The sequence below is a fragment of the Phodopus roborovskii genome, unplaced genomic scaffold (assembly GCF_943737965.1).
Source record: "Phodopus roborovskii unplaced genomic scaffold, PHOROB, whole genome shotgun sequence".
NCBI classification, from domain to species: domain Eukaryota; kingdom Metazoa; phylum Chordata; class Mammalia; order Rodentia; family Cricetidae; genus Phodopus; species Phodopus roborovskii.
Window position 1 is genome coordinate 12,685,112 of NW_026126563.1, and position 27,496 is coordinate 12,712,607.

General features: G+C 41.1%; 1 protein-coding gene across 1 annotated transcript in view; it reads right to left on the reverse strand.

The window, feature by feature from the left end:
* Positions 1-8,007: 8,007 nt before the first annotated feature.
* Mib1 (MIB E3 ubiquitin protein ligase 1) overlaps positions 8,008-27,496 on the reverse strand; it is a 100,301-nt gene continuing 80,812 nt past the window's right edge. Inside the window, exons 16-21 of the mRNA XM_051202128.1 lie at positions 27,315-27,496; positions 25,210-25,402; positions 23,432-23,510; positions 21,380-21,493; positions 20,202-20,302; positions 8,008-13,679 (exon numbers count right to left, since the gene is read on the reverse strand). Of these exons, the coding sequence (XP_051058085.1) occupies positions 13,539-13,679; positions 20,202-20,302; positions 21,380-21,493; positions 23,432-23,510; positions 25,210-25,402; positions 27,315-27,496 (810 nt within the window). The 3' untranslated portion in view covers positions 8,008-13,538. The remainder of the gene's footprint in view (positions 13,680-20,201; positions 20,303-21,379; positions 21,494-23,431; positions 23,511-25,209; positions 25,403-27,314) is intronic.

The following is a 27,496-nucleotide window of genomic DNA, read 5'->3' on the forward strand; positions in this document are numbered from 1 at the left end:
GCAACTTGTTATTTTGCTCCCAGACAGAGACTTTCAGTATTTTCATGTCATAAAATGCATGAGTCCTTTGTCTGTCCACTATATTATTGTTGCCTTAGATATTTACCTCTTGTTCAAAACTCCTAGACACAATAATTGCAAAACACAGAGGGTTTTAGAATTTAAATTACATTTATTTATCTCGAGGTATGTGTGGGGGTCGGAGGACAACTTGATAGAGTTAGTTCTCTCTTCCCAACATATGGGTCTCAGGGATCATACTCAGGTTCTGGACAAGCACCTTTATGGCACCAATACTCGATACAGAGTTTGGTTTTGGTTTTTTAATTGGCTGTTGGCATATTTTATATGCAGCAATTTTTAAGTAAAATATCACTTACTGAAAAGAATGGACTAAAACTCTACTCCCTCTGCCCATTTCCCACCATAGGGCTGTGTGAGGACAGAAGGGAGGTAGATAAGGGACATGGGAAGTAGACAAGGTCCAGGTCCTGTAACACAGCAGCACCAGGACTTGATCCACTAGGAGAACTTTACTGACCCCTGGTGGTGCAACAAGGTAGTGCAACTAACAGACTCCAAGAACCATTTCCAGCAGGAAAATTCAAAGCAGAAAGGCAAGGCAAACTATAAACCACTCTAACTCTTCCCGTTCAGTTTGAAGCTCCGCCCCCCAGTTCCTGCTGTGATTAGTGTCTTTCAGGGCACAATCCAATGCTGTCATCAAAGGGAAGAGAAACGGGAGCTTGTTCGAGACAACAGAAAGGAGGGGAGGAAGAGCAGGGAGGGAGGATGAATAAGGAGACAAAGGAGAAAAAGCTGAAAGCGAGGAGGGAACAAAAATGAAACAGTAGTTTGGATGTCAGGCTCGGTGCAGCCCTCTGGCAATCCCCACTCAGGACCGTCAGAAGTCAAGGTCATGTTCAGCTAGAGCAACTTCAAGGCCAGCCTGGGCTACATGAGAGCTTGCACCCCACACGGAAGGAAGGAAGGTGGAAAAAAACTAGGCTGAGTCTGAGTACAGTTACTGACAACTAACAACTACTTGATTTCCCTTCTCTGAGCATCCTGGCCCTCATCCATCCCTGAGCCCTGCTGCGCTAACAAGATGCCATATTTACTGGGGGCCATGATGCTCAGCACGAGAGAGAGAGAGAGAGAGAGAGAGAGAGAGGAAGAGAGAGAGAGGTGAGAAGGAGCAAATTCTGCAGTGGAGACCAGGCTGACCATCTCTACAAACACACGGATGGACAAACTTCTTGTGTGGGAAGTCTGTTCCTCTGTGGACAGAATTGCAGAGGCTAGGGCCAGCCAGAGCGCACCTCCCTCTCCTGTAGTCAGAGGACAGCTCTCAACTCCATTGTGTCCTCGAAGGGGACAGAGGAAATGAGAAGACCCTGACATCAAGGTCCTCATGGCTCTGTCAAAGCTCTAGAAGACGGAAGAGGGTGTGTACGCAACAAGGCTGACTTGCTGCCCTTGGCAGACGCATGAGGACCGGTGAGCACCTCTCCTTCCAGAGGGAACATGAACAGTAACGGACAGAGCTAAACCTGGAGACACTGGTTCCTTTTTTAAACCACCCGACTTGACCTCAGGGCTGATGCCCACAACTTCCTGGGCTCCCCTGACACACAGCAGGCAAGATTCTTGCTCCCTAGGTTGAGGAAGTATCTCGTGTGGACCAGGCTGGCCCCAAACTGCCAAGCTCTGGGTAGAAACCTCCTCATTTTTCTGTCAGCTTCTATTACAGTTGCAAGATGCCCGGGTTAATCTACGCACGAGGAGGAAATGTCCACACGGGCTCAGTTCAGAAGCTTCACTCAGGCAAACCCTGAGAGACAAGGAGGCGTCGGGGTCCCGTGCATTGCAGAGCACACCTGTGATAGCTTGATTTCCTTCCAGGAAACCCCACCTCCTAGAGGTCTGATGGTCTCCCAGTAGCACCACAGGCTAGGGACCTGTGGGCAGAACTTCTCCAAGCCATTAGAGCCACAGTGGAAAATCAAAAGAAACCCAGATGTTCCATGTAGTAAGAAAATAAAAATCATTAAAGCACAAACAGTTGGGCGGTATACTTGTATCTTACAAAAGAACGGGTACCAATATTTGATAACATTTTCCCTGCCAGCTGACTGTTCAACATAATTTTACTGTCTTCATTTTAATGGTTACCCCAAATATGTGCATTTCTAAACTCTGAATGTCTAAAGTGATTATTTACTCTCTTCAAATAACTAAACATTCAGAAATGTAATGATCTACTTGCTTTCTCTATCAGTCCGTTTTCAATACTATAGCAAAGTACCCAATTCAGGCTACTTTTTAAGATAGAAGTGCATTTCCCCTCATGGTTCTGCAGGTACAAGGTACGGGGATTTATCTGACGGCCTTCTTGCTGGCAGAATTCCACAGAGGCATACAGTATCACATAGCTAGAGACAGAGACAGGCACACTTGGGTATCTGCATCTGTCTGGTTCCTCTCCCTATTCTTAAAAGGACAATAGGATTCATCCTGCCCCCCCCATGACCTCACCTAGTTATAATCTCCTCCCAAAGGCCACAAAGATAAAGCACAGAGTGGAGCTGTTTCCACCTCATCCTACACAGGCAGAGCTTCAGCACTCACACTCTCAAACCACAGATTGCCTCTCACCTTTTATATTCTTGTTCTTAACCATCTTAGTTCTACCTGCATTTAGATACTATATATTGGCCAGGCCTGATGGCACACACCTTTAATGCCATCACTTAGAAGGCGAGGCAGGCAGATCTCTGTGAGTCCAAGGCCAGTCTGGCCTACAGAGGGAGTTAAGGAGTTCCAGGCTAACAAGTGCTACACAGTGAGACTGCCTTACAAATAAATAAATAAACAAAACAACAAAAAGCCCACCACATATTAGCACAATAAACACTCATTTATATTCAGCCATACATTTCCTTCCCTATAGTTTGCCACTAATTTTGCAATCTCCCCTTTCTCTGTTTTCTTTCGATTTTCCGAGGCACTTGGTATCGTTGGCTTTCACAACCTGGCAATCCTATTAACTGAGTTTACACATCTGCATTTTAAATGGCAGCTCCCTGGTGACACAGGATGCTGTGCCACATCCCTGTCTCCTCTAGTGAGGTGTCCAGATGTCTTGCCCGCTTTATATATTTGTTTATTTATTTATTTTTGAGGCAGCCTCATTTTTTAGCCCAGGCTAGCCTCAAACTTGACAGCAATTCTCCGGCCTCTTTTCACAGTCACAGGTACTGGAATTATTAGCATAAACCACCATTCAGTTTTAAAAGTGCTTTGCATGATGTAGACCCGCATGACCAGCTTTTGCTGTAACATTTCATGCATACGTGGTTTACCCCGAATCCCCTTCCCGCCTCCTTCCTGTTTGTTTCCTCCTCTCAAACAGCCCCTCCTGCTTCCCTGTCATATACACACTCACACTCAAAGCTAGGTCCACTCAAGGGAAAACATGTACTTTCCCTACGGTTGTGATTAAATACCTGAAAATAAGGGTAACTTTAAGGAAAGGCGGGTTTATTTCCACTCATGGCAATAGGAACTTGAGGAAGCTGGCCCACTGTACACAGTCAGGAGGCAGGGAGGAAAGAATGTTGATGCTCAATCAGCCTTCTCCTTCTCATCCCTTTCAGGACCCCATCCCATGGAATGGTGCCATCCGCAGTTACCCTAATTTAGACAATCCCTCACAGGCTTGGCCAGAGACTAATCTATTCTAGATAATCTCCCAGAGCCTTGTCTCCTAGATGATTCTAAATTCTGACAAATTGAAAATATTAATTACTACAACTCTCCCCTGTGTCAACTTGATACCCAATCACATCACTTTCAAAGAGTAACTTCCATCCCTGTAGGCTCATGACCGTCTCATAGTTCAAAAGCCCTCATTGTATTTTAACAGTTTCAACACTGTTTAAAAGTCCAAGTCTCATCTGAGACTCATAAACAATGAGCTCCTGTAAAATACAAAACAAATTACACATATAACACTGGCACAGCACAAACATTCCTATCCCAAAAAGAGAATAATAGGGACAAAGCAAGGAAAGATTAGACCAAAGCAAGACTGAAACTCAGCAGGACAACTGTCCACTCTGCGCCTCCATGCCTGGCATCTGGGGGGTCATGACAGAATCATCTGTGCACACTTCAGGAGGTTTAGGGAGGTTCACTCTTTCAGTTCTGATGTCTATGGCACACGGTGTCTCTCCTGGGCCAACTCTGCTCCACGCCTGCAGGTTTCTTCAGCAGATCCCATGGTTCTGAGTCTCACTCACTGCAGCTTAGGCTTCAGAGATTCTTGCAGGGACTCCGCCTCGCTTAGCAGCTCCCTGGAATGGAAATACAGACTTGGATAACGTCTTTAATCCTTCATACCTGCAAAACAACTACCGAGTGAATGATGCTATGTTCGTTGCCAATTTGGGATGGGGCCTGAGTCGCTTGGATCGCAGCTGCATCTGCTTCTGTGTGCTGATCTTGGGGACATACTTCCCCAGGCAGTTTCTTTTGATTCTCAGTTTATGTTCTTTCCTTTGTAATGAATTTGCATTTGGCAAGGCAGAGACTTCAATGGGTAGGATCTTACCCAGGCCCCCACTGTCTGTTTTTCTCAGCATTTTTTTCTAACCTTCCGTCAAAATGGTCTATTAAGCTCTGTCTGCAATATCCAATGCCTTTTCTTGCCCAAAGTTTCGAATTTCCCCACTCCTCCTGCAGACAAGTTCCAAGGGTCTGAAGAACCACATGGTCAGGTTTATTACAGCAACAGGCCCACTTTTCAGTACCAATTCTCTATTAGTTTCCTTATTACTGTGATAGAATACCTGGCAAAAGCAATTCAAGAAAGGGTTTATTTGGGTTAACAGTAGAGGTGTGGTCCATCACGGCTGGAAAGTCATTGGAGCAGGAGCGTGAAGTGGCTAGTCAGGAAGGAGGTGGAGGGTAATGATTCCTCAGTCAACTAGTTTTCTCCTTTTACTTCAGTAAGGAAACCGGTCTATGGAGTAGTAAGTAGGTCTTCCCACTCCAGTTACTCTCATCCAGATAAAAATACCTGTGTCCTAGGGTGATTCTCGATCCTGTCAAGTTGACCACATTAACCATCACACTGTGTAATGTTTGTCTGAATCTACCACTCAGTATGATGCTCTCTAGGTACCTTTCATTTTCTGTCTAATATTCCACTCCTTATGGTTGTACTATGTGCATGTAATGTTTTCCTTCATCCACTCATCTGTTGGTGAGCATCTAGGCCGATTACGGAACGTCAGTTGTACTGTACACATTTTAAGTCCTGGAGTCAGGGAGGGTTGTTAATCCTCAAACTTTTTCTTCTTCTGTATCAACTTTGTCAATATCCAAAAAATAAGTATTCTTATTGATAGAATTCATAGATCAAGTTGGAGGAAAATTCTTTACTTATGAACTTGAGCTCTCTCTCTTAGGACGTCTTTCTGCTTCTGAAGAGACAGTAGATACCTGGCATAATTTCTTTACTTGGCATTGAAGGCCCTGCTCCTATTTTTTGTTTTCAAAGGCAATTTCTCTGATAGCTACACAGATTCCCCAGTTCTCCCTGATGGGAATACCTTTAGATGGTAATATAAAAATACTCAGGGATAGTTGTTCATATTTTTTTCCTTTCTAAACTGTGCCTCATGTAGCTCGGGTGGGCTTGGGCTCACTCTGCAGTTGAGGATGGCTGTAAACTACCAATCCTTCTGCCTCCACTGTGCACGTGCCAGAACCACAGGTGTGCCATGACGACTTTCATTTTACATAGTGATGGCACTGCTCCTATTTCCGGTGTCAGCAACCCCTGCCTTTTAATTGTTTATTTAACCTGGTTAATGGCTTTACTCCATCATGTCAGGGTTTGGCTTAGTTTTATTAACTTTGCTCCAGTAAGTTCCTATTTTGTGTTTCGGGGTTTGTTCCTCCTCCCAGCATCTGCTCACATTTGTTTTCCTCTTGATTAATTTGTTCCTCTAATTCTCTAGAGGTGGCTTGATGAGTTTAGATCTTTTGCTTTCTCTGCAGGGACTTTCACTGCTCTCTGTGTGTGTGCCTATGGCTCAATCTGTCAATCACCTAGCCAGCCTCTAACTTGAGATCCTTTTGATTCTGTAAGCCACCAATACCCCGCCATCCAAAGTAGCCTCCATTTCTTGAGATCTCTTTGACCTCGGTGTGTAGCTAAGTCCTCAGCTTTAACAACTGAGCTGTTGTTTCTTTTCTCTAAAACCACCTCTATATTTCTAGCTTAATTCCATTGTGGTCTGGGAGAACATGCTGTCATTTTTTAAAGATCCACTTAAGTATATATGAAGGTCTCAAATGTCATCTTACTTACTAAATGTCCTATGTGACCTTGAGAATTATCCAGGTTACTAATGGTATGTTTTCCGTTTCTTTTTCTTCCAGTGCTGAGGATTGATCCTGGGTTCACACAGCAAATGCTCTACGCTGAGGCAAGAACTGATAGGGCCTCCAGCCCAACCACATGGCACCCTCTCTTGAATTTGTACCTCTTAACATTAAGCCTATACGAGTGCCCCCACCACTGGCTCCCATTAGAGTCTACTCCTAGGTGTCTCGACAGGAGTGACTCTCTTGACTCTTTCTGCAATGGTTTGCCTGTGATATGGTCAGAAAGTAAAGGCTTGTCTTTGTTAGACTAGGGTCAACTTCACCCTATCAGCACTTTCTAAACTACTTGTTAATGTTCTGTTCAATATCGATACTAATTGATGAGATTATTTTTAAAATTCTGTCTTTAGGAAGTTGTTCTGTGAATGCAAGGGCCTGTCCAGGGCATACAGAAAGCATCTCCTCAGGACATCACACAGAAGCCGCACCACCAGTCTGTCTCCTTGACATGTCGTCCATTCACTGATGGTCTGTTACGGTCTAGTCTTATATTTACTTCCTACATCTATCTTTATTATTATTACCGGTCCTCCAGAAAATAAAAGTACGCGCATCAGTTATCAGTTTGGTTATAAATGGGGAAGCTTTTAGTCAAATGCTCACTATAAGAACTGCTCTGGCTCCCACTCAACCCCACACTCCACTGCACCCCTGAACCCACGCTGCAGCTCTAAAGAACATCACCACGCTTGAGAAATGCTTGCCATACAGTATCAACGACCTATGTGAAGAGTGAATTAACTGTCAATGAAAAAATATAAACCAGATTTTCCAAAATGTCTTTATTTTTAAACCTAGTTTCAATTTAATAAAAATATTACCGTGAGATAGCTACTTATACAGTAATAGAAATGAACACAAAATACAATTAGAAGTTATCCAAAAAAATTCAGTTTTAAAGTTGGACATATGTGCTTTTATCAGTTAAACAAAAGATTCTGTTTCTGATGAATTTTCTCCTAGACATTTGGGATATATATCTTTTAATGTGGAATCGGAGAACCTCTCAACGTCACAAACAAGTGCGTCTACTAACTGTAAAAGTAAAACATCCCCAACTATTCAATGACCAGTTACTCACAGAACACTGAAAAGGGAAGGTAAATCATTGCTGTAAAATACTTGCCTTCCAAAAATACTACACACACACACACACACACCTGACTTCTGAAGAGGAGTAAGCATTTAAAATATATAGAGACAGACAGGCCGAGTCTTCCTGTCTGGTTTCCTTTGATCAAGCCTATTCTATCCAGGCTACTTTCCAAATAATGTTAATCCTGAAGAAGTAGGTGTTAAATAGGAAAGCTTCTTTGACCAGAGGCCATGTGAGCACTCACAGCCTTCTAGATGTGGATGCTTACTTCTTATATTGACTTGGAGAGAGATGTCCTTGTTTCTCAAAGATATGGTAATTTTCTTTCCAATAATAGGATTTTTTTTGAAGTACTGAGATTTGCTTTCAAATGCCTTAAAAATAAAAATTCATTCATATTACTGTAAAGAATTGCTTTCCCAAAATCAGAGAAAAACATATTACACCACAGCTTTTATTAATGATAAATGTTTTCATTTATTTAAAAAAGCTTAGCTATTACTAAGCTTTTTTTAAACAAAAGCTAATAAGCAAGAATAATTTTCCATACAGAAATTATATCCATAAACAAGACTTAAATTTATTCCAACATTGAAAGCTAAGAAGAACTGGAAAAAAATACAAAGCAAAACACTTATAAATCAATCCTTTTTCCTTTTTGAATATACTGTACTTAGAGACACATACTGAAAGAGACAGAAATGTGCATTTTTGTCAACAGGCCAGCATTAAGAATGACATGCAATTCATGATTTCCTTTCAATCACTTTTTTAACTGAACACTAAAAAGGGGTTTCCTTGGTTTGGTTTCCACTTGAGAGGAAGATCTGCTTCCCAAACTGATCCTCTTTTCGTACTAACCATGAAGTGTGTGCCCTACCTTTCCCCAACAGCTACTCAAGGTGACTGCATACTGACAGCAAACACCATTTTTTCTTCTAACAGTGCCCGTGGCCTTGAATAATCAGGTTTTAAAAAACAGAAGCAAAAACCAAGTATCAAGTGCAAATGTAGACACTCCCCTTAAAGAATAGTGCGAACCCAGCACACACGCAGAGCAGAGCCGCTACGCACACGCTTAGCGGTATGATTAGGAATGTGCACACACGAGTGTACTAAAGGCTGCCCACTACAAAGTCTGAAGTGTTGCCGAGTTAGTAATTCATTCAAGGCACTGAAGAATTATGCAGATGGAGCTTCCAAAACATATTACTAATTGCTTAAACTATTAAAAGGCCCTGAGTCAGAACAGTAGCTTCCTGAAACTGCACACTCAGGCAAAATGACGTATTTGCTTATTTCATTAAAAAAAAAAATTAGAAGACTACTTTGTTTTTGAGGAAAGTCATGTATGAAATAAAATAAGAACTACGCAGGACAATTCAGATACTCAGCACTATTTTCCGTCTTAGACAGTTTGCACACATCAATTCACACTTTTAGATTCAGGCATCAAATTAACCTGACAAGTCCCTTTTCCTTCACCTATTGCTTACATTCTCAAAAAAAGAAAATCTAACTTTAACCTCAGGCTGTTTCCCTTTCACTCATAAACATGAGACGCTAGAAGGGGGAAAAAGCAGTACTCTGATAGAAAAGGAGGTAGAAAATGCCGAAGTAACAACTTAACTTTATGAACTATGCATTCCTCTTTGAATGCTGTATTTGACCCCACTATTAGCCACTCAATCAGCCTCTGATGCTCAGTGCAAAGGATTTCTCCTTCACTGCAGGAAAGCAACATGTGTACGAGACAGCATTAAACAGCTTCCTCACATGTAATGTTTAGAGACATACAACCATAATTACCAATACTGCTGTCGTGTGTGTGTGTGTGTGTGTGTGTGTGTAAAAGTGAAAAAGATATACATGATTACCAAGTAACATCAGCAAGCATTCCTATGTAATATTTCAAGCAAGTTAAATTAAATGCCATTTTAAAAGAAAAATATATTCTGAAACTTTGACAGGTAGACTCAATGACAAAGGATGTTTATAACAAGGCACAAATGACTTGTGAAAATCTGTTACCTTCCCGATTTAGTACACAACCAAATCTAACTTATGTATCATATTTAAATGTATTTTTTCTGAGCTGGGCAGTGGTGGCGCATGCCTTTAACCCCAGCAATTGGGAGGCAAAGGCAGGTGGATCTCTGTGAGTTTGAGGCCAGCCTGGTCTACAGAGTGAGTTCTAGGACATCCAGGGCTACACAGAGAAACCCTGTCTCCAACCCTCCCAATTTTGCGCCCCCCCCAAAATGAAATAATAAACACTTTCAATTAATATACATGTAAAAATAACAATTATGGCATGGGAGAGATGCCTTTCCCTCAAATGTCAGTAACCTGATGTCTATCTAAGTTTAGATCTTGCAAACCCAGAACCCTACCGCATAATAAAAAGGGAGCACTTGATGGGTATGGCATTCACCTGTGCAGGATAAAGTTCCGCACCTGTTTCCTAACACAGTGAGTGGAGTGACACTGCTGAATGCACATTCAGAAGCAGTCAGGGTAACAAACCGTATGATATGTGGTTCTTACTGCAATCTAAAAAACTTCCAAAAAATGCATCCTGTAAGTCAGTTCATTACTATATTTCAGACACTTTGAAATTTTTGATCTTAAAAAAAGTAAGCTGTATTAAAATCTGCAATTTACAAAACAATTTTCAAGACATATGAAAAACTGACCTAATAGACACTTTTTATTTTTAATTAAATACGCCCTCTCTACTAAGGCTGTAGCAAATCCTACATGATGCTCCTTTTCTCTGTGCTTAACTGTTTCTGTTTCCCATATGCTGCAACCCTAATGTCCCAAACCAGCTCTGCTCCATCCAGCACTGTCCTAGCTCACAAGTTTAACTATTCCTAGTTCAAAAGTGTCCAGAATTGAAAATAAGAACACCCATCAGGCAACGTATGACTACCCAAGATGTTCCCATGTACAAAAGTGACCCAGTAAGGTTTCAATTTTGAATTAGACACATCTTAAGCAGCATGCATTTCAACATTCTAAAATAAAATGTTCTTTCAGGCTAAAATCATCAAAAATATAAATTTAAGAAGTTATTTCCAGTTAATTTTATGTTTCAGTAGACTTCTGGTTAATTTGTCATTATTAAATTACAAATACCTTAAGCATAATTTGGGCAACTGAACTAAACACTTGCCTAGTATAATGTTCTTACACTAATATAAAACTATCTCTCTTGAAAACCTTGTTCCCAACAAAATTAATGTGTGCACAGCATGGACGTTGAGTGTCAAACTCTGTGAACAAGCGCAGCTGTGCTAGCACCATCTGGTAAGTTGTATGTATCTAGAGGAAGAAAAGGTGGTGTGGTGGGGTGAGGGTACAGAAAAGGACTCCAAATACTGCTTCCCAAAAGCTCTCCCGAAAGGCATCAGGATGCTAAAAGTGCCTCAAGACCCTAGCGGTTTTTTTTTTTTTTTTTTTTTTTGTCCAGAAATGACACAACACAATTGCAGTGTGAACTCTGAGTGTGCTAGGACATGGTCTTTTTTTTTTTTTTCCTATCAAGCCCCCGAAGCCCAATGCTTAAAAAAGAAAATGCATGTCATTGTGAGAATAATCCTAAGGGAAGTTAAGAGTTGTTCTGAGGCACAGGGAAGAGAGGCTTGGGTAACAAGGAGGAGAGCTACCCACTGGGCCAAGTACTGTGAAGAGGCTAAGAGGTAGCAGTTTCAGAGAGTGAGGAAGAAAGTCACTGGCATGATTCAGTTCTTGGTCTTGCTGTCTCCTGCAAACCTAAGCAAATTTACAATAACTTTAGGTGCCTGAAGACATGACTTAGAACATCTTCTGTTCATGAATAAACAGCCAAGTGACAGAGAGAAAGCCCCAGGTCCCAGGACTAGAGACTTCACGGCTTCTCTCACAGAAGTTATGTGCTCTAACAAGGAGACAGAGATAGGAGTGGGCTGGAAGGCCTGCCCCCTTACAGATGCAAGCTTTACCACCGCAGCTCAAGAGGCGGAGAAAAGGACTTCAGGGACATGCAGCTGTGGCCCACAGGTTCTTGGGCTGGCAAACTGTGAGCAGCAGCCATCCTTCATTGCCCAAAGGACAGCCTACGGCAAGGAGGAAAAGAGCCTCACTTTTGCTATTACCAAGTCTGCAAGAAGATAATCTGTCTCTTTATGTAAACATTGTATCATCAGAGTATCTTTTCTTTTAACTTCAAATTATACTTAGAAAATGGCCTCATTGGTTCCCAACTATATAACTAAATAGAGCCTCAACGTAACATTCCTAATCTGAAACTAACAAAAAACTGTACTGTCCAAAATGACTGATAGTTGTTGAACATGGGGGAGGAGTCCTCATCTTATAATCCCACAATTGGAAGGCAGAGGCAGAAAGATCATGAGGTTGAGGCCAGCCTGAGCTACACAGTAAATTCCAGGCCAAGAATACATAGTGAGACACTATCTCAAAAACAAAAGAGAGAAATACAGCAGTTACTCAGCTAAACAGACACTGAATTGCTGAGTCTGCAACACAACCAGGACATCGTCCCAGGAGGCCTGAACCACCAGCAACAAAGCGCACTCAGGCTGGACACTCCACTCTCCCACAGTTAGTTGCTACAGCAGAAAAACAGAAATAAGCTAGCTAGATTCAAATATGGGGAAAAACTATCTCCAAAGAACACTAAGAGTATATACTTATACACAGCATAGAGTAGACAGTTGTAAACAGCTGATGTTTCTTATAATCTAGCAATGAGGAATCTCACAACACTACATGTACATTTACAACAGATACAGAGATTACTCATTTAAAGGCGATAAATGCTTTTAGCCCCCTCCCAAATCTACATGTAACCACATGCTTTCCCATAAGTGCCTCTGCACCCTTTCTAAGTATCTGATATTAAGCTATTCACTATATCTTAGTTATGGTTGGCAGTTTAAAGAATACTTTTATAGCAAAAACGGCTATGTGAGAGAGGGGAAGTAAGGCTTTTGATGAACTCTCTAACACTTTCAGACAGAACAGACACAGAAGTTTGCTGTCTCTAATAATGCATCACCCTGCAGAGCAGACCTCAGAGGCACAAACATGATGGTGTGTGCACTCATCAGATCAAGCCCAGCTAAGTCGTCTCAGGGAAAATGAACATTACTTTTCACAGATCTTTTTCTGCAAATGGCTGCTCCAAACAGCGACAAGCTAACACAGGAAGAGCAGTACTGGTCAGGCAGGAGGCGTGCTAGGATCGTTCTGTGCTACCCTTCAATTCTCATTACAATTTTGCTTTTCCCTTTCATGTCCACTGCTGATTCTGAAACTTGTCATTTATTTAAGCTAATCAATTTTCCTCAAGTCTAGAAAACAAGGTAAAGTCATTCTCTTAGCACATGCTCCCATCTACTTAATTCTGAAACAACCATTTGGATAATTTCTAACGATCTTGAAATATAATCTTCCTTTCAGTACTGCCTCAGCCATGTGGCATCTTCTATACTTTTATCATTTAACACATGTGATATAGTTTTACTTGTCCACTCACCTTACATAGGACTTTTGGAATAACTGTGTCATTTCACTGTGTGAAATCATGATAATCATGAAGGAATATCAATCTTTTAAGTCACTTTTAAGGTCTAACATATGTATAAATTTAAAAAGAAAAATACAATAGAAACAAATGCGAAAGGACGCCCTTAAAGGATTTCCCCTTTGAAGCCAAAAGCAAATTTCCTATTAACACAGATTGGATGTTCCAAATTTTAAGAGGAAAACACAGACACACACACAAATCAGCAATTTCAAACACTGTATGATGTTTTCGTTGTGATAGTGGTACATATATAAGTCTAATTATATTCTAATAAAAAATTATGAAATTACAAATTAATCCATTAGATTAAACTTCCAACTAGCTTCAGAACCCACTAAGATCTCATGATCACATACTTTAGCTAACAACACACTCTGTGTTTCTTAATCAGTACAAAAGAATCCTCCGTTCAATTGCCTTGCGACAAATCGGGCATTCACTCATTCTGTCTCCACAGAGCTGGCATGTTCCATGGCCACAGAGGAAAATCATGTTCTTCAGACGATCCAAACACACAGGGCACATAGTCTGAAATGTAATGAGACAATGGGTAAATATGAGCCATTTTATACTTTAAGTGCAATATGACAACTCTTTTATATCATTAATTTTCTCTTGTAGTTTTAGTCAAATAATGTACTGCTATTCAGAATAAAATTTTCAGTTTTTTTGTTTTGTTTTGTTTTGTTTTTGTAGGGGGGATTTGAAACTAGATTTTGTTTTGTAGCCTTGGCTGGTGAAGTTACTATGTAATGCATAAGATATCTACCTGCTTCTGCCTCCCAAGTACTACAATTCAAGGTGTTTGCCACCACACCCAGCTCAAAAGCGTTATTTAAAAATCATGTCTTAAAAAAATAGTTATAATAAAAGGTCATCTCTACAATATACAGATGCTAGCTATTCTCTGCAAACAGTACAAAGGTAGGACATGGAATACAGTGCAAGCTGGAGACACCTCAGAGGTTAGGGATGCTTGCTGCTCCTGCAAGGGACCTGGTTCTCAGCACTGACATGTTGGCTCGCAGTTCCAGGGGATCTGACCTCCAGCGGCTCCTGCATGTACAAGATGCACACACGACATACATAATAACTCGGGGAGTGGCAATGGATGAAAGCTACCCTGCTGCATGTGAAGCAGACTTGTTAGCTCCAGGTACCCGGCGCCTTTGTGTGGCACTGCAGTGGTGCAGTGCAGGTACCCAGCTGAGAGCCCTTGCTAGGCATAGGCACTATGCAGGTTCGACTCCCCAGTCTGCTAAGTACTCACATCAAGACACGTCAGCATGGACTTTCTAGCCCCAGCGTTCTCGCTCTCAAACACTCTCCCAGCACTATTCCTCTCTCCAGACTCGGGTACATGCTTTCAGCCAGTCTAGTAGGAAGTCATCATTTATTCATAAAACACACTTACGCTAACAAAAGCCCATTTTCCTCTAAGTAACACTTCATTATGAACTTTCTCTTTCCTAACATAGAATAAGATAAAAGGGATGACTGGATTACTAAACACGGCCTCAAGTCTATGACAATGTAGCTAGTAACTTTGATGATAACGCAGACCAGTGTGTGTGTGTGTGTGTGTGTGTGTGTGTGTGAGAGAGAGAGAGAGAGAGAGAGAGAGAGAGAGAGAGAGAGAGAGAGAGAGAGAGAGAACTGAGGAATAAATTGGCAAACATATTCCTTTCCAAACAAACTGTTACAATCATCTACATTGAAGTTTCAAAACGCCAAGTGGGGTGGGGGGATCACATCTTTGGATGTTTAGAAAGTCAGTCCACCCATTTATTGGCATTAAAATAGCGTCATTCTATTACATTTTCAAGAATTCGAGGTACCTGGCTGGGAATACATAGTTCAGTGGTGGAGAACTTGCCTAGCATTTTTTTCTTTTTCTTTTCTTTTTTTTTTGAGTCTCTAGCTTTCATTCCAAGACAAAAATAAATGAAAGAAAGGAAAAGTTCTATGTGACTAATAACTTGCATTTGCAAAAGGAAACACATTTATTACTTTAAGAGTGATTATGCTGTTGTTAGTAGTATGTAAAATTAATTTTGTAAATTAAACCAGTCAAGCAGGAACCTGAGTCAAATGGTCCAGATTTATAATCCCTACAGCCTGCTGAGGTACAATCAGAAGCTAAAGGCAGCCTTAGCCTCAGAGACTGGGAAAGGAGGGGTTAGGGCACGGACAAGGGGATAACAGAAAAACTGGGATATGAATAAAGAAAACTATTCATGTTTTCTTAGACTGTGATCATCCTGTAGGAAGATTCCAGTAAGAAACCCCATCCATACATAAAAAGTTACTTTTGTTACAAGTGTTTAGTGATGAACTATGGAGGTGTGAGTTTTTAAGGAAGAAAAAGCATTTTGGGGAAGAAAAGTTCTACAAATCAGTAAAGCTGATCTACAACAGGGTTCAATATGTATCAGTGTGAGAAACTGAAAGCTGGGGTTAGGTCTGCAGGAGAGTGTGTGTCTGCCATGTTGTAAGGCCTCAAGTGTTTTCTATAGCACGAGGCACAAGCATACAAACACACAGTAAATTCACTATTGAATATACTTTTCTAATGTTATTACTTTTTAAACATTACTGTTTTATGGTGGAGGTGTCTTTCTGTATTGTTTCTCTTATTGGTTGATGAATTATACACTGTTAGCCAGTAAGGCAGGAAGACAGGCAGGACTAGGAGGAGGAGAATTCTGGGAAAGAAATTTAGGCGGGCCAGGCACAGAGTTGAGAGTCTGCCAAAGGAGTAACAACATGCTGGGGCAATACCTGGTAAGCCACAGCCTCGTGGCAATACATAGATGGATAGAAATGGGTTAATATTTAAGACAGAGCTAGCCAATAAGAAATGCTAGTAACAGGCTAACAGCATTATATCTAATACAGAGTCTCTGTGTGTTATTTGGGGCTGGCGTGGCTGTGGGACCAGGGTGGCGGAAAACATGCTCATAACAGTGCCTCCTTTGGGTATATGCCCAACAGTGGTATTGCAGGGTCTTGAGGTACACTGATCCCTGCTTTTCTGAGAAATCACCATACTGATTTCCACAGAGGCTGTACAAGTTTGCACTCCCACCAGCAATGGAGGAGTGTCCCCCTTTCTCCAGCATAAGCTGTCATTGATGTTTTTGATTTTAGCAATTCTGATCGGTATAAGATGGTATCTCAAAGTTGTTCTGATTTGCATTTCCCTGATGACTAAGGATGTTGAGCATTTCCTTAAGTGTCTTTCTGCCATTTGAGACTGTTATGTTGAGAATTCTCTATTTAGATCTGTACTCCATTTTTTTTTTTAAATTGGATTCCTTGGTAGTTTGATTTCTAGTTTCTTGAGGTCTTTGTATATTTTGGAGATTAGCCCTCTGTCAGATGTGGGGTTGGTGAAGATCTTTTCCCATTCTCTAGGGAGCCGTTTTGTCTCGACAAAAAAGCCATCCTAAGTGAGGTAACCCAAAAGCAGAAAGACAAATATAGTATGTACTCACTCATAAGTGGATACCAGAAATAAAGCAAAAGACAGGAATGTAAAAAAAATAAATTAATAATGTTTATGTATGCCACATGCATGCAGGTGCCCATGGAGGCCAGAAGACGGCGTCAGGTCCCCTGGGACTGGAGTTATGAATGGCTTAGAAAACACTTGGCATGGCTGTTAGTTGGGAAGCAAACCTGGATCCCCTGGAAGAGCAGCAGGGATCTCAACAGCTGAGCCATCTCTCCAGCCCTTCTTTCTGCAGTTTTGACTCCATACAAGAAAACAAAACTGCTTCGTCTTTCTGTGTCTCATGGGAAAGGAACTGCACTGCAGGAGAGCTTTAAAATTTTAAACATTTTAAAAGACTATTTATTCATGCACAAGAGTGCTTTATCTACATTCATGCCAGTATACCAGACTAGGGCATCAGATAGGCAACTGCCAATGTGGGTGCTGGCAATTGAGCTCAGGACCCGGGAAAAAGCAGCCAAGTGCTCTGAACTACGAAACTATCTCTCCAAGCCCCAAGCTATTTTATGTTGACTGAGTCAAATACGTTCCCCACTTATTAATGACCTTTAGCAAATATGATTGCATAAAATGAAACAGCTTCACCACAGCAGAAGAAACTATCAGTAAGGAGACAATGTACAGACTGTCATGGTGGCACACATGCCTCCAGCATTCTGGAATCAGAGGCAGGAGGATCACCACACGTTTGAGACCAGCCTAGTCTACACAGTGAAAAGCAGACCATCCAGGGTTACAAAGGAAGAACCTATCTAAAATAATAAACAGGCTATGCTAGACAGACTGGTCTGCCAGAAAAGTGTTTGTTAGGGTAAGGATTAGGAAGTGAGTTCAGATCCCCAGCACATCCCTATGCATGGGGAAACAAAGCGGTGATGAAGGACACCTGAAGATAACCTCTGCCTTCACATATGGATACAAACGTACACGCGCACTCACCCATAACGAACTAAGTAAAGAGATAAGGAGGTGGGGGCTGGAGAGATGGCTCAGAGAGGCCCTGAGTTCAGTTCCCAGCAATCACATGTTGGCTCACAACCATCTGTAATGGGATCTGGTGCCCTCTTCTGGTGTGCAGGTGTACATGCAGACAGAGCACTCGCATACATAAATAAATCTTTAAAAATTAAAAGAGAGAGAAAGAAAATGATAAGGGGATAGCTTTTACCAACTACACATTACACAGGAGATTAATATTTGGAAAATATAAAACTCCAAAAACTAAACAAAACTAAATCACCTGATCAACAATTGGGCTAATGAACCAAATAGATACTTCTCAAAAGAGGAAATATATTGTCAAGAAAATATCTGAAAAAGTATTCAACATCAGGGAAACACAATTACAACTACTTCCATCTGTCTCACTCAAGTCAGAGTAGCGGTCAAAAAAAAAAAAACAAATGCTGGCAAGAGCGTAGGGAAAGAGAAACCTTACATTCCCACCTCTGCAGAAATCAGCATGCGGATTCTTTTAAAAGAAAACAAAATTCCTAAAGTCACAACTACCGTAAGACCCAGCAGTCTCACAACTGGGAAATGACATCAGTATACCACAGATACTTGCACACCCACACTGTCGGCTGCGTCATTCACAGCAGAGGCGGAACCAGCCCAGATGCCCATCAACAGACAGAAAATGTAGTACATATACAAAATGGAATTCAACCATAAAGCAGAATGAAATCATGATGTTGGTAGGAAAATGGAAGGAGCTACAAAGCATGTTACAAGAAACAAGTCAGCCTCAGAAAGCCAAACGTCACCATATTTCTCATATGCAGAATCTAGATTTAAATTTCTACAAATGCCATGTTACATCCATGTTGACTAGACACAAATATGAGGACTATGAGAGGGAAGTGATATACACGAAGGCAGAAGCAAAGGGTAAGACTGCAATAAAAGGAGAAGACATGAAAGACTAGCCTCCAAGGGGTGGGGAGCAGGGCGCACCCAATAAGGGAAAGTAGGTTGATTGGTGAGGGATGGGTGACATTTATAAAAATGACATAATGAGGGCCGGAGGTCAGACACCCCGAACCCAGATCCAGGGAAGCACACAGACCCACCTGTAATCTCAGCATATATTAAAGGAGGCAGTCAGGGGAACCTTGGAGCAAGTTGGCTAGCCACCCGCTATTGCTATTGCCAGTTATTGCTAAATGAGGGTTCTTCAGGAAACCTAGCTCAATGAGAAGGCTTTTCTCTCTTCAGCTATGTGCACAAGGCCTTACTAGTAAATGCATGCACTCCATTTAAAACTAGTCATGGGCCACCCTCTATTGCAGTGGTTTTCAACCTATGAGTTGCAACCCTCTGGGGGGGGGGAGGGGTGGAATGACCTTTTCACAGGGGTTACACATCAGATATCCTGCATATTGTATATTTATGTTATGATTCATAACAGTAGCAAAATTAGTTATGAAGTATCAACGAAATAATTTTATGGTAAGGGGTCACTATAACATGAGAAACTATGTTAAAAAAGTCGCAGCATTAGGAAGGTTGAGAACCTACTCCATCCATTATTTCTGGTAAACAGAGACAACAAACTTGGAATCAAGGACTGCTACACTGGCTGGCAATAGTGATGTGACTGCCAGCTTCAAACCACACTGTGTCAGATAGCAAGGGTGACAAAAGGATTTGCTTTACTGTTCTTCTTGCTGTGACATTTGTAAGACAAGGTCTCTCTGGTCCTGCGCTCATCCTCCCAAAGTCTAGGGTTAGAGGAATGTACCACTACACCTGGCTCAAGACTCAAGGTGTCACGTAGTATACACCTGTTTTTCTATTCTTGCTTTGATAACCCTGAGTAGATAAAAGTGCATTTTGTCAATAGTGTAGATAACAATGTAACTAACACCCAGTTTGATGGACACAATGCTACTCTCAGTTCTCAAGTCCCTTCCCATACTTTCCTCCCCTCCACCTCTCAATGATCAACACCAATCTGAACTTTGCACTTACCTTTCCCTTGTTTTTCTGCATAAATATATGTACATATACACATTTTAAGTTTCTATTGAAGTATGGAAATGTACACAAGCCACAGAAATCCACAACCTGACCAGACTCTTACAACAGGCTCTAGAAACTTCCCCTCTGCTTCTTCCTAGCAGAGAAAATCATTACCCAGGTTTTAACACCTTTTTTTCCTGCCAGGCTTAGAATCCTAAACACCACTGTTAGGTTTAACAGACAAGTGTCCTCCTCCATGGGTTTAGTAACATCTCTGCTCAGCAGAAGCATAGGAGCTCTGCTGCTACAACTCTTGCCTTCCACATGACACCAAAAAGCTCTCCACACTCCTCAAGCTACCTTGGAAGGCAGCTCTCTGAGATTTTCAGGCTTTTCCCAGCACGTTTGTTGGCATCTGTGTTTTGGAAAATAGCTGACTAAAGCTGGTTGTCAGATATCAGACACGGATCTGCTGTAACAAACCATGCTCTAGAGAAAGGGCACTAGCCTAGTAGATGTGAATGAGGCGGCACAGGAAGAAGCACTGGGTGGTGGAAGGCGACCATTACCTGCTCCTTAATGTCCTGCAGCTGCTGCTGCAGCTTCTGTACATCTGCGTTGACATTGGTGTTGTCTTTGTCCTTCTGCAGCACTGGAATATTCCCACTTGCTAGAATGTAAGAAAACCCATCTTAGTTATTACTGTTTTGACATAATGACAAACCTTTAATTATTAAAAGACAAAACTTAGCTGGGCAGTGGTGGCCTATGCCTTTAATCCCAGCCCTTAGGAGGCAGAGGCAGGCAGATAGCTTGAGTTCAGAGCCAGCCTGGTCTACAGAGTGAGTTTCAGGACTATACAGAGAAAACCTGTCTTGAAAAACCAAAAACAAAAAAACAAACATACAAACACAAATCCCTGGGGCTGAAGATGGCTGGTGGGAAATGTTTGCAGGCCATATGCAAGGCCCTGGGTTCTGGAAGTTTTACTATACAAGAAAAGGGTAGAGGGAACTAACATTATCCTTAGGGTCTTCTTTAAAAAAAAAAAAGAAGAAGAAAAAATGTTTCTCCACAGAGAGATCAAAGTCAGCGTAGTGAAATCCACAAGAGAAAATACATTTGGGGAGTATGGAAGTTTGACTGCACATGGTTCCCATAATCTCATAGGGAGTGGCACTATTAGGAGGTGTGGCTTTGCTGGGGTAGGTGTGGCCTTGTTGGAGGAAGTGTGTCACTGTGAGGATGGGCTTTGAGGTCTCCTATGCTCAAGATACTGCCCAGTGTCTCAGTTCATTTTCTGCTGCTTCTGATCCAGATGTGAGCAGCACAGTGTCTGCCTCCCAAGTCTGGTGTTGAGACAGGATCAGTGGTGAAAACACATGGCGTTTGCCCAGTAAGCCTAGCAACTTGAGCGTGATCCCCAGAAGCCATGTAAAGGTTGAAGAGAGAACCAACTCCATAGACTTGTCCTCTGCTTATGGAGGCTTTCAGAAGTACTCACATGGACACATTACACATGCTTGCACACCTTTTGCAAGTCCATATAAGCATACCACAAACTAAATAAAAATCTGATTTTACATTTCTTATAACTAATAAAAGCACCATAAAAACCCCATACTTGCTCCTCTGTCAATCCAACTCCTGTTGAACAAGGCAGCAGCTATAGTGTAGTATGTGTAAAGTCGGGAGGTAGAGCCAGCGAGGAAGCAAAATTAGGAGCTGCCCAAGGGAAGACACTCACAGATATCATCAGAGGGGTCTTCTGAACCCTTCCCACCGCAGCATGTGATGAAAGGCACCCTGCGTTCAACGACTGCCCGGCACTGCACACACTTCTTCATCAGGCTGGCACAGTCTGGAAATGAGTACACAGACACTTCTTTAGCTACAACATAAATAACACTGCCTTTCTCTGCTAATTTCTCCATTAACACTAAAGCAAACACTAAAGAATTATACCAGAGTCTATAACAACTTATGAATAAAAATCAAGGTATAAACAAAAATGCTACCTCACTGTCATGTAATTAACCTAAGCATGAGAACTGTTGGGAAAAAAAGAACTTATTATGAAAGCATTTTTTAATATATCCAGAGTGATTTTTTTTCAAGTAAATATTTCTGAATAATAAGGTTTAGCCAAGAATGATAGTATTTAACTATAATCCTGTCTCAAAAATACAAACAAAACCAATAAACAAAAAAGATCTTAAGATTTAGAAAATGGAGAGATATACTATTGACACATTCAGTTAATATTAGAACAATGACTGCCGTATCCAGGCTGTGAACATCTGAAGGGAGACAGCCATGGTGGACACTGTGTGCACACACTGTAAATGCTTGCACCCTCCCCTGAGACAAGCTCTGCCATTTTCACTTTGATCTAAGGTTCTGGGTCCTTGTATATGGCAAGTTCTAGGACAGCCAGAGCTGTTTTACAGAGAAACCCTGTCTCAGAAAAACAAAATGAAAAATATCTGAAAGAAAAAAGAAGGAACACTGCCTAAAAGCCATTCTTTTAAATGAGCTTTTGTTGGTTTTTCAAGACAGGGTTTCTCTACATAGTCCTGGCTGTCCTAGAATTCATTCTGTAGACCAGGCTGGCCTCAACCTCACAGAGATTTGCCTGCCTCTGCCTCTGGGATTAAAGGTGTATATCAGCACTGCCCAGCTTTTATTGGGACATAGTTGCATATCTTCCATGGTTGTTTTTGGACTACAATGACAGCGCTGGGTAGTAATAAAGAAGTGAGTGGTCACTACAGAAGCCATGTAGCCTATAAAGCCATCTTTGAATATTTGTTCTTGTACAGAAAAAGTTTGTTGAAAACCTCTGGTCTACAAAAGTTTACTTAAGAATGAGAGATAGCTGGGCAGTGGTGGCAAACTCCTTTAGTCCTAGCACTCGGGAGTTCTAGGACAGGCTCCAAAGCCACAGAGAAACCCTGTCTTGAAAAACAAAACAAAAAAAGACGGAGAGAATGTCTTTCTATGAGTCTTTTGACAGCTGATGATAGCCTTTACACCAGACCTTGATAAGAGAAACGATTTCTTAAGGTAGGCTGTTAACTGAATAAACCCTTGGCCTTTTTATTTATTTGTCTAAGTTGTCTATCAGAATGAAAACTATATAGAATAAAAACGTCAGTGTTCAGGGGTCCTATAAGATGGCTCAGTGGGTCAAGCTTGGCCATCTGAGTTTGAGTTCTGGGAACCCACAGGGTGGAAGGAGAGAACCAGCTCCCTCGTGTCTCTTCTCTCTCCCTCCCCCCACCTCTCTTTCTCTCTCACACACACACACAAATAGAAAATAAAATTTAACCCAACATTAAAGGATATTGTGGTGGCTTGAAAAAAAAAAGGGGGCCCCCGAAGGAGTGGCCTTGCTGGAGTACATACATGTGGTCTTGTTAGAAGAGGTATGTCAGTGTGGGGCAGGCTTTGAGGTCTCATGTATGCTCAAGCTATACTCAGTGTCTCAGCTCACTTCCTGTTACCTGCTGATCAAGATGTAGAACTCTCAGCTCCAGCACCATGACTGTCTGCATGCTGCCTACCATGATAATGGGCTGAAACTCTGAAACTGTAAGCTATCCCAAACAACAACGGGCCTGAGAGAACACAAGCATTTCAGTATTCAAATTATTCGGTGTAGTCTACTGCTCTAAAGCATAGACCACAGGTTCTCAAACCCTGTCCAGCTTTCCTGTAGGTGGGAATCAAAGACGTAACTTTTTACTTCACTTCTATTTGTATACTGTCACCCGGGAGTTCCCAGTAGGCTACTTACTCTCACAAGCGCACATGTGTCCACAAGGCTGGAAAAGAACAGCCGCTTTCTTGTCAGAGCACACCACACATTCTTCAATCTACAGCAAAGACACACAAAGCAGCACAGTGAACAGTACTAAGGAAGTGCACCCACCTGCCCAGCAGCTCACACCCCACTGTGCTCCCCTGTGCTCCGCCCTCCTGGCCGCTCACCAAATGGCATTTCTGCAGCTCAGCTCACTCCCTACCTGACACACAGAGCAGCACAGAAAGATCCCATTTCATTTGAGGCCAGGGACAAACAACTAAAGGTTACTTTTCTCTTTTTAGAAACTTTAAGGAAAATTTGATGAATAAATATTAAAACAAATGGTTGTGAGAAGACTAATAACAAAACTCTACCCAGATTGGTAAACTGTTAAAAGTTGAAGAGGGGGGTCTGTGTTACCTCCATCTGGGGAACTCTCCTTAACAGCCCTACCCCTTTAGGACCTGGACAATTCCCAGGCTGCCTGGAGCCCAAAGCTTCTAGGTTATTCCTCACCCTGCCTTATCACTAAGTCCTCAAGTCTCCCACAACTTACTCATAATTTCCATCTGACCTCATCTACAAGGTGTACATTTTGCCAAGTATTGTGATAGCCTTGCCTCCGGCTCCTTTTCCCTCCAGCACAACACTGCCCTTCCTTTCCCATTTGTTCTCCGGTCTACCTTTCCCCAGCATAGCTATATTTGGCTACCTTTCATTGAGTATTATTGTCCAGAAATGACTGCGTCTCAGGATGGCACCACTAACCACTGACCACTGTGTTCCCGCTTGCTTTCACGTAGGTGGGCTCTCCTGGCCAAACCCTCAGGGCTATGCATGGAGTTTGTACACATGGCACATTAGTTTATTAGTGCAGTAAAATCTGGCTGATCTCTTCTATTCTTGAACTCAAAAGACACCTCCAGTACTGATAAATTACCTAATATTAATGGTAAGAGTTTAAAATAGTAGAGCAAACTATCTAACAATCATTTTATCTACCCATCCTCCTATTTAAAATTTTTCTAACCACAAATTTTCCCCTTGTGGATTATTTCTTCAGATTTTACTCTCATGAGTGGAACCCTGAATCAAAAACATTTTGTTATGTAAAGCTCTGAGCAGAGGCTGGCCTCCAAGCCTTTAGTAGTGTTAACAAAGCAACCACTTCCTACTTTGTTAGCACTTAAAACAAAAACTTTTATTTCCTTACTCAACAGAAAGTATTAATTTGAAATGTATTCATATTTCCCAAACTACTGAAGAATCCAAATGATTCCTCTAAAAGTATCCTTTCCTCTAAATACTAGTTTTAGAATTTTTCTTCAATAAAGCTGTTGATTCCCCTTTAACCACTTGGGGTCACTATTCCCTTACAGTCAAAGGCTCTGAGAGTAACAATAAATTTGCTGAGTGGGTTAGAGATCTCTGCAATACAAAGAATTCAATGTATCTTGAGTTCTAGAGGGCTCTGAAAGAAAAACAGTACTTTAGATATAAAGAATGAAATATAAGCTAAAAAATGTGAGAGTTTAAAACCATGAATAATTTTAAGATGTGATAATATGAACACAGAAAAGTATATTAGTAAGGTTAGACTAGAAATTAAATCAGAAAATCTGAACTGATCTCTTTAAATATATAAATTATGTATTATGATATTAAATCATTTGTAAGAACAAACTGAAATAATTATCACATAGCCTAATATGTGTTATGGTCTCACAGAATTGCACAACAGACCGAGCAGCACATTACAGACACAGTACCTTTGTCCTGGACTGAACCTGTTCTTTACAGATGAGGCATTTCTTGACACGCGGGGAACACAAAGAACAGGTCGCAATGTGTCCACATGGACCAAAAAGCGTATCCCTCTTCATGTCTGAGCATACCATACATTCCTCTAAGGTTTCAGAATCATTGCTAATCATAGAAGGACTCCGAGAACCCACTTGGCCACTAGTAAAACAAAATATTTCAAATCAAGCCCATCCAAGTATTCTAAACAAATTAATTTTTTTAACATCCAGGGCATCATTAGTACACATTAAAAAAACAGATATTAACAATAACATATAAACTTTATATAAAAACCATTTTTCTACTTATAAATGTTCATTTTCACATCTCTACTACTGTAAGAATACACCAAAAGGTACTAAAACCTTGGTTTTTACCTATTTATGAGCCTCTCTGCACCTTATCCCTCTGGTGTCAGTCAATCTTCATATTAAATAAAGTCTCAATGAAAAAGGGTGATCTTCTAATAAACAGCTAAAAACACCAGCAAAAACTAATTTAATGAGCCAGACCAGCAACGGCATACTCCTTAAATCTCACCACTCAGGAAGCAGAGGCAGGTGGATCTCTGTGAGTTCCAGGCCAGGCTGGTCTACACAGGGAGTTCAAAGACAGAGCAACATACTGAGTCTCTGTCTTAAACAGAACAAAAAGCTAATATAAATGAAGTTTAATTTAGAACATGTTCTATCACAGGAATAAAACAAAAGCCCTGAGTAACATCATACTATGGTATCAACCAGGAAAGGAGCCCAGAGCTCACAAGGAGGAAACACTGGAGTGAGGCACTTTGGCTGCCCTCCCAATATTCCATGTGTGTGTTGCTCAGGAAGATAAAATTACACTACAGATAGAATACATTGAATAAATGTGCAGAAACAGGGAGGAAAATGCACGTATATATAACTAATACAGCAATGGAAAGTAAACACAGGTTTCAAGAACTTAAGAATGCACATAAAGCTTCCATGTAAGACTCCACTGTTCAAAGTCATTACTGCAATAATCAGAGTGCCTTGTGTCTATTTTTAGATACATTCTGTTTTCCTAGAATAGAATTTTAAGTTCCTTAAAGATATACTTCAAAAATATATACATTTTAAATATATACATTAAAATACTTATGTTAGGCTCCCATTTAAATTATTTATATTAAAAAGGAGCTGTAGAGAGGTTTCAGTGGTTAAGAGAATGTACTATTTTTCCAAAGAACCCAAGTTCAGTCCCCAGAATCCACACTGGATGGTTTACAATCTCCCATACAACCTACTGCCTCCACAGACAGACACATCATTAAAAACAATAATTAACATGAGTCTATAATCTCTCCCTCCTTCCTCATTATCTTACATTCACTTATCATATAGTTCTGTTCATGAAATCCAAATAAATGCATTTCATCATAACATAATGAAATTTTTGTTATTGTTGTTTTGTTTGTTTTTTGAGACAGTATTTCTCTGTGTAGCCCTGATGCCTGGAACTTGCTCTGTAGACCAGGCTGGCCTCAAACTCACAGAAATCCAACTGCCTCTGCCTCCCAAGTGCTGGGATTAAGGGTGAGCGCCACCACTGCCTAGCTGTTACCTAAACATTTTAAGAGAGGTAAGAAAATACACAAGCAAAGGGACAGCTAGCAATACAGTCAGTGATAAGAGGTATAAAGGCCAACAATATTTTCATAGCCTTGTTTGGATTAAAACTGTGTGTGTGTGTGTGTGTGTGTGTGTGTGTGTGTGTGTGTGCAAGGTGCTAGAATTATTACAAATTTTCAATGAGAGTAAACTGTTCTTTATAGGAAAATATAATGTTAATCACAGCATTCTCACTAGTAAGGCTTTTCCTTATAAATTCCCAGAGCACATAGGATTTCTAGAAAATCAAACTAATTCAGAAAGTTTCTCAAGTTTATCATGCATAAATTGGTATAGAGGAAATGCTTTCAAGTGCAACACAAAGATCTAAGAATTGCAAAGATCCAGACAGGGGCAAGTGCCAGGCCCTCCCTTACAGAGCTACACAGCATCTTATGAATACAACACTAAGTTATGCGATGATAAAGAGTACAAACCTGACTTTTTCCTTGTGACATTTTGCCAGAGCTTTGCAGAGACTTGGGTCAGGACAGAGATCCAGTGGTGACTGACCCTTCTTATTTCGGATGCTGAGGTCGGCACCATTGGCTGCCAAGAAACAGGCAATAGATGCTGCACTCTTCTTTTCTGCTCCCTGGGTACCAAGTCCCATTATTAG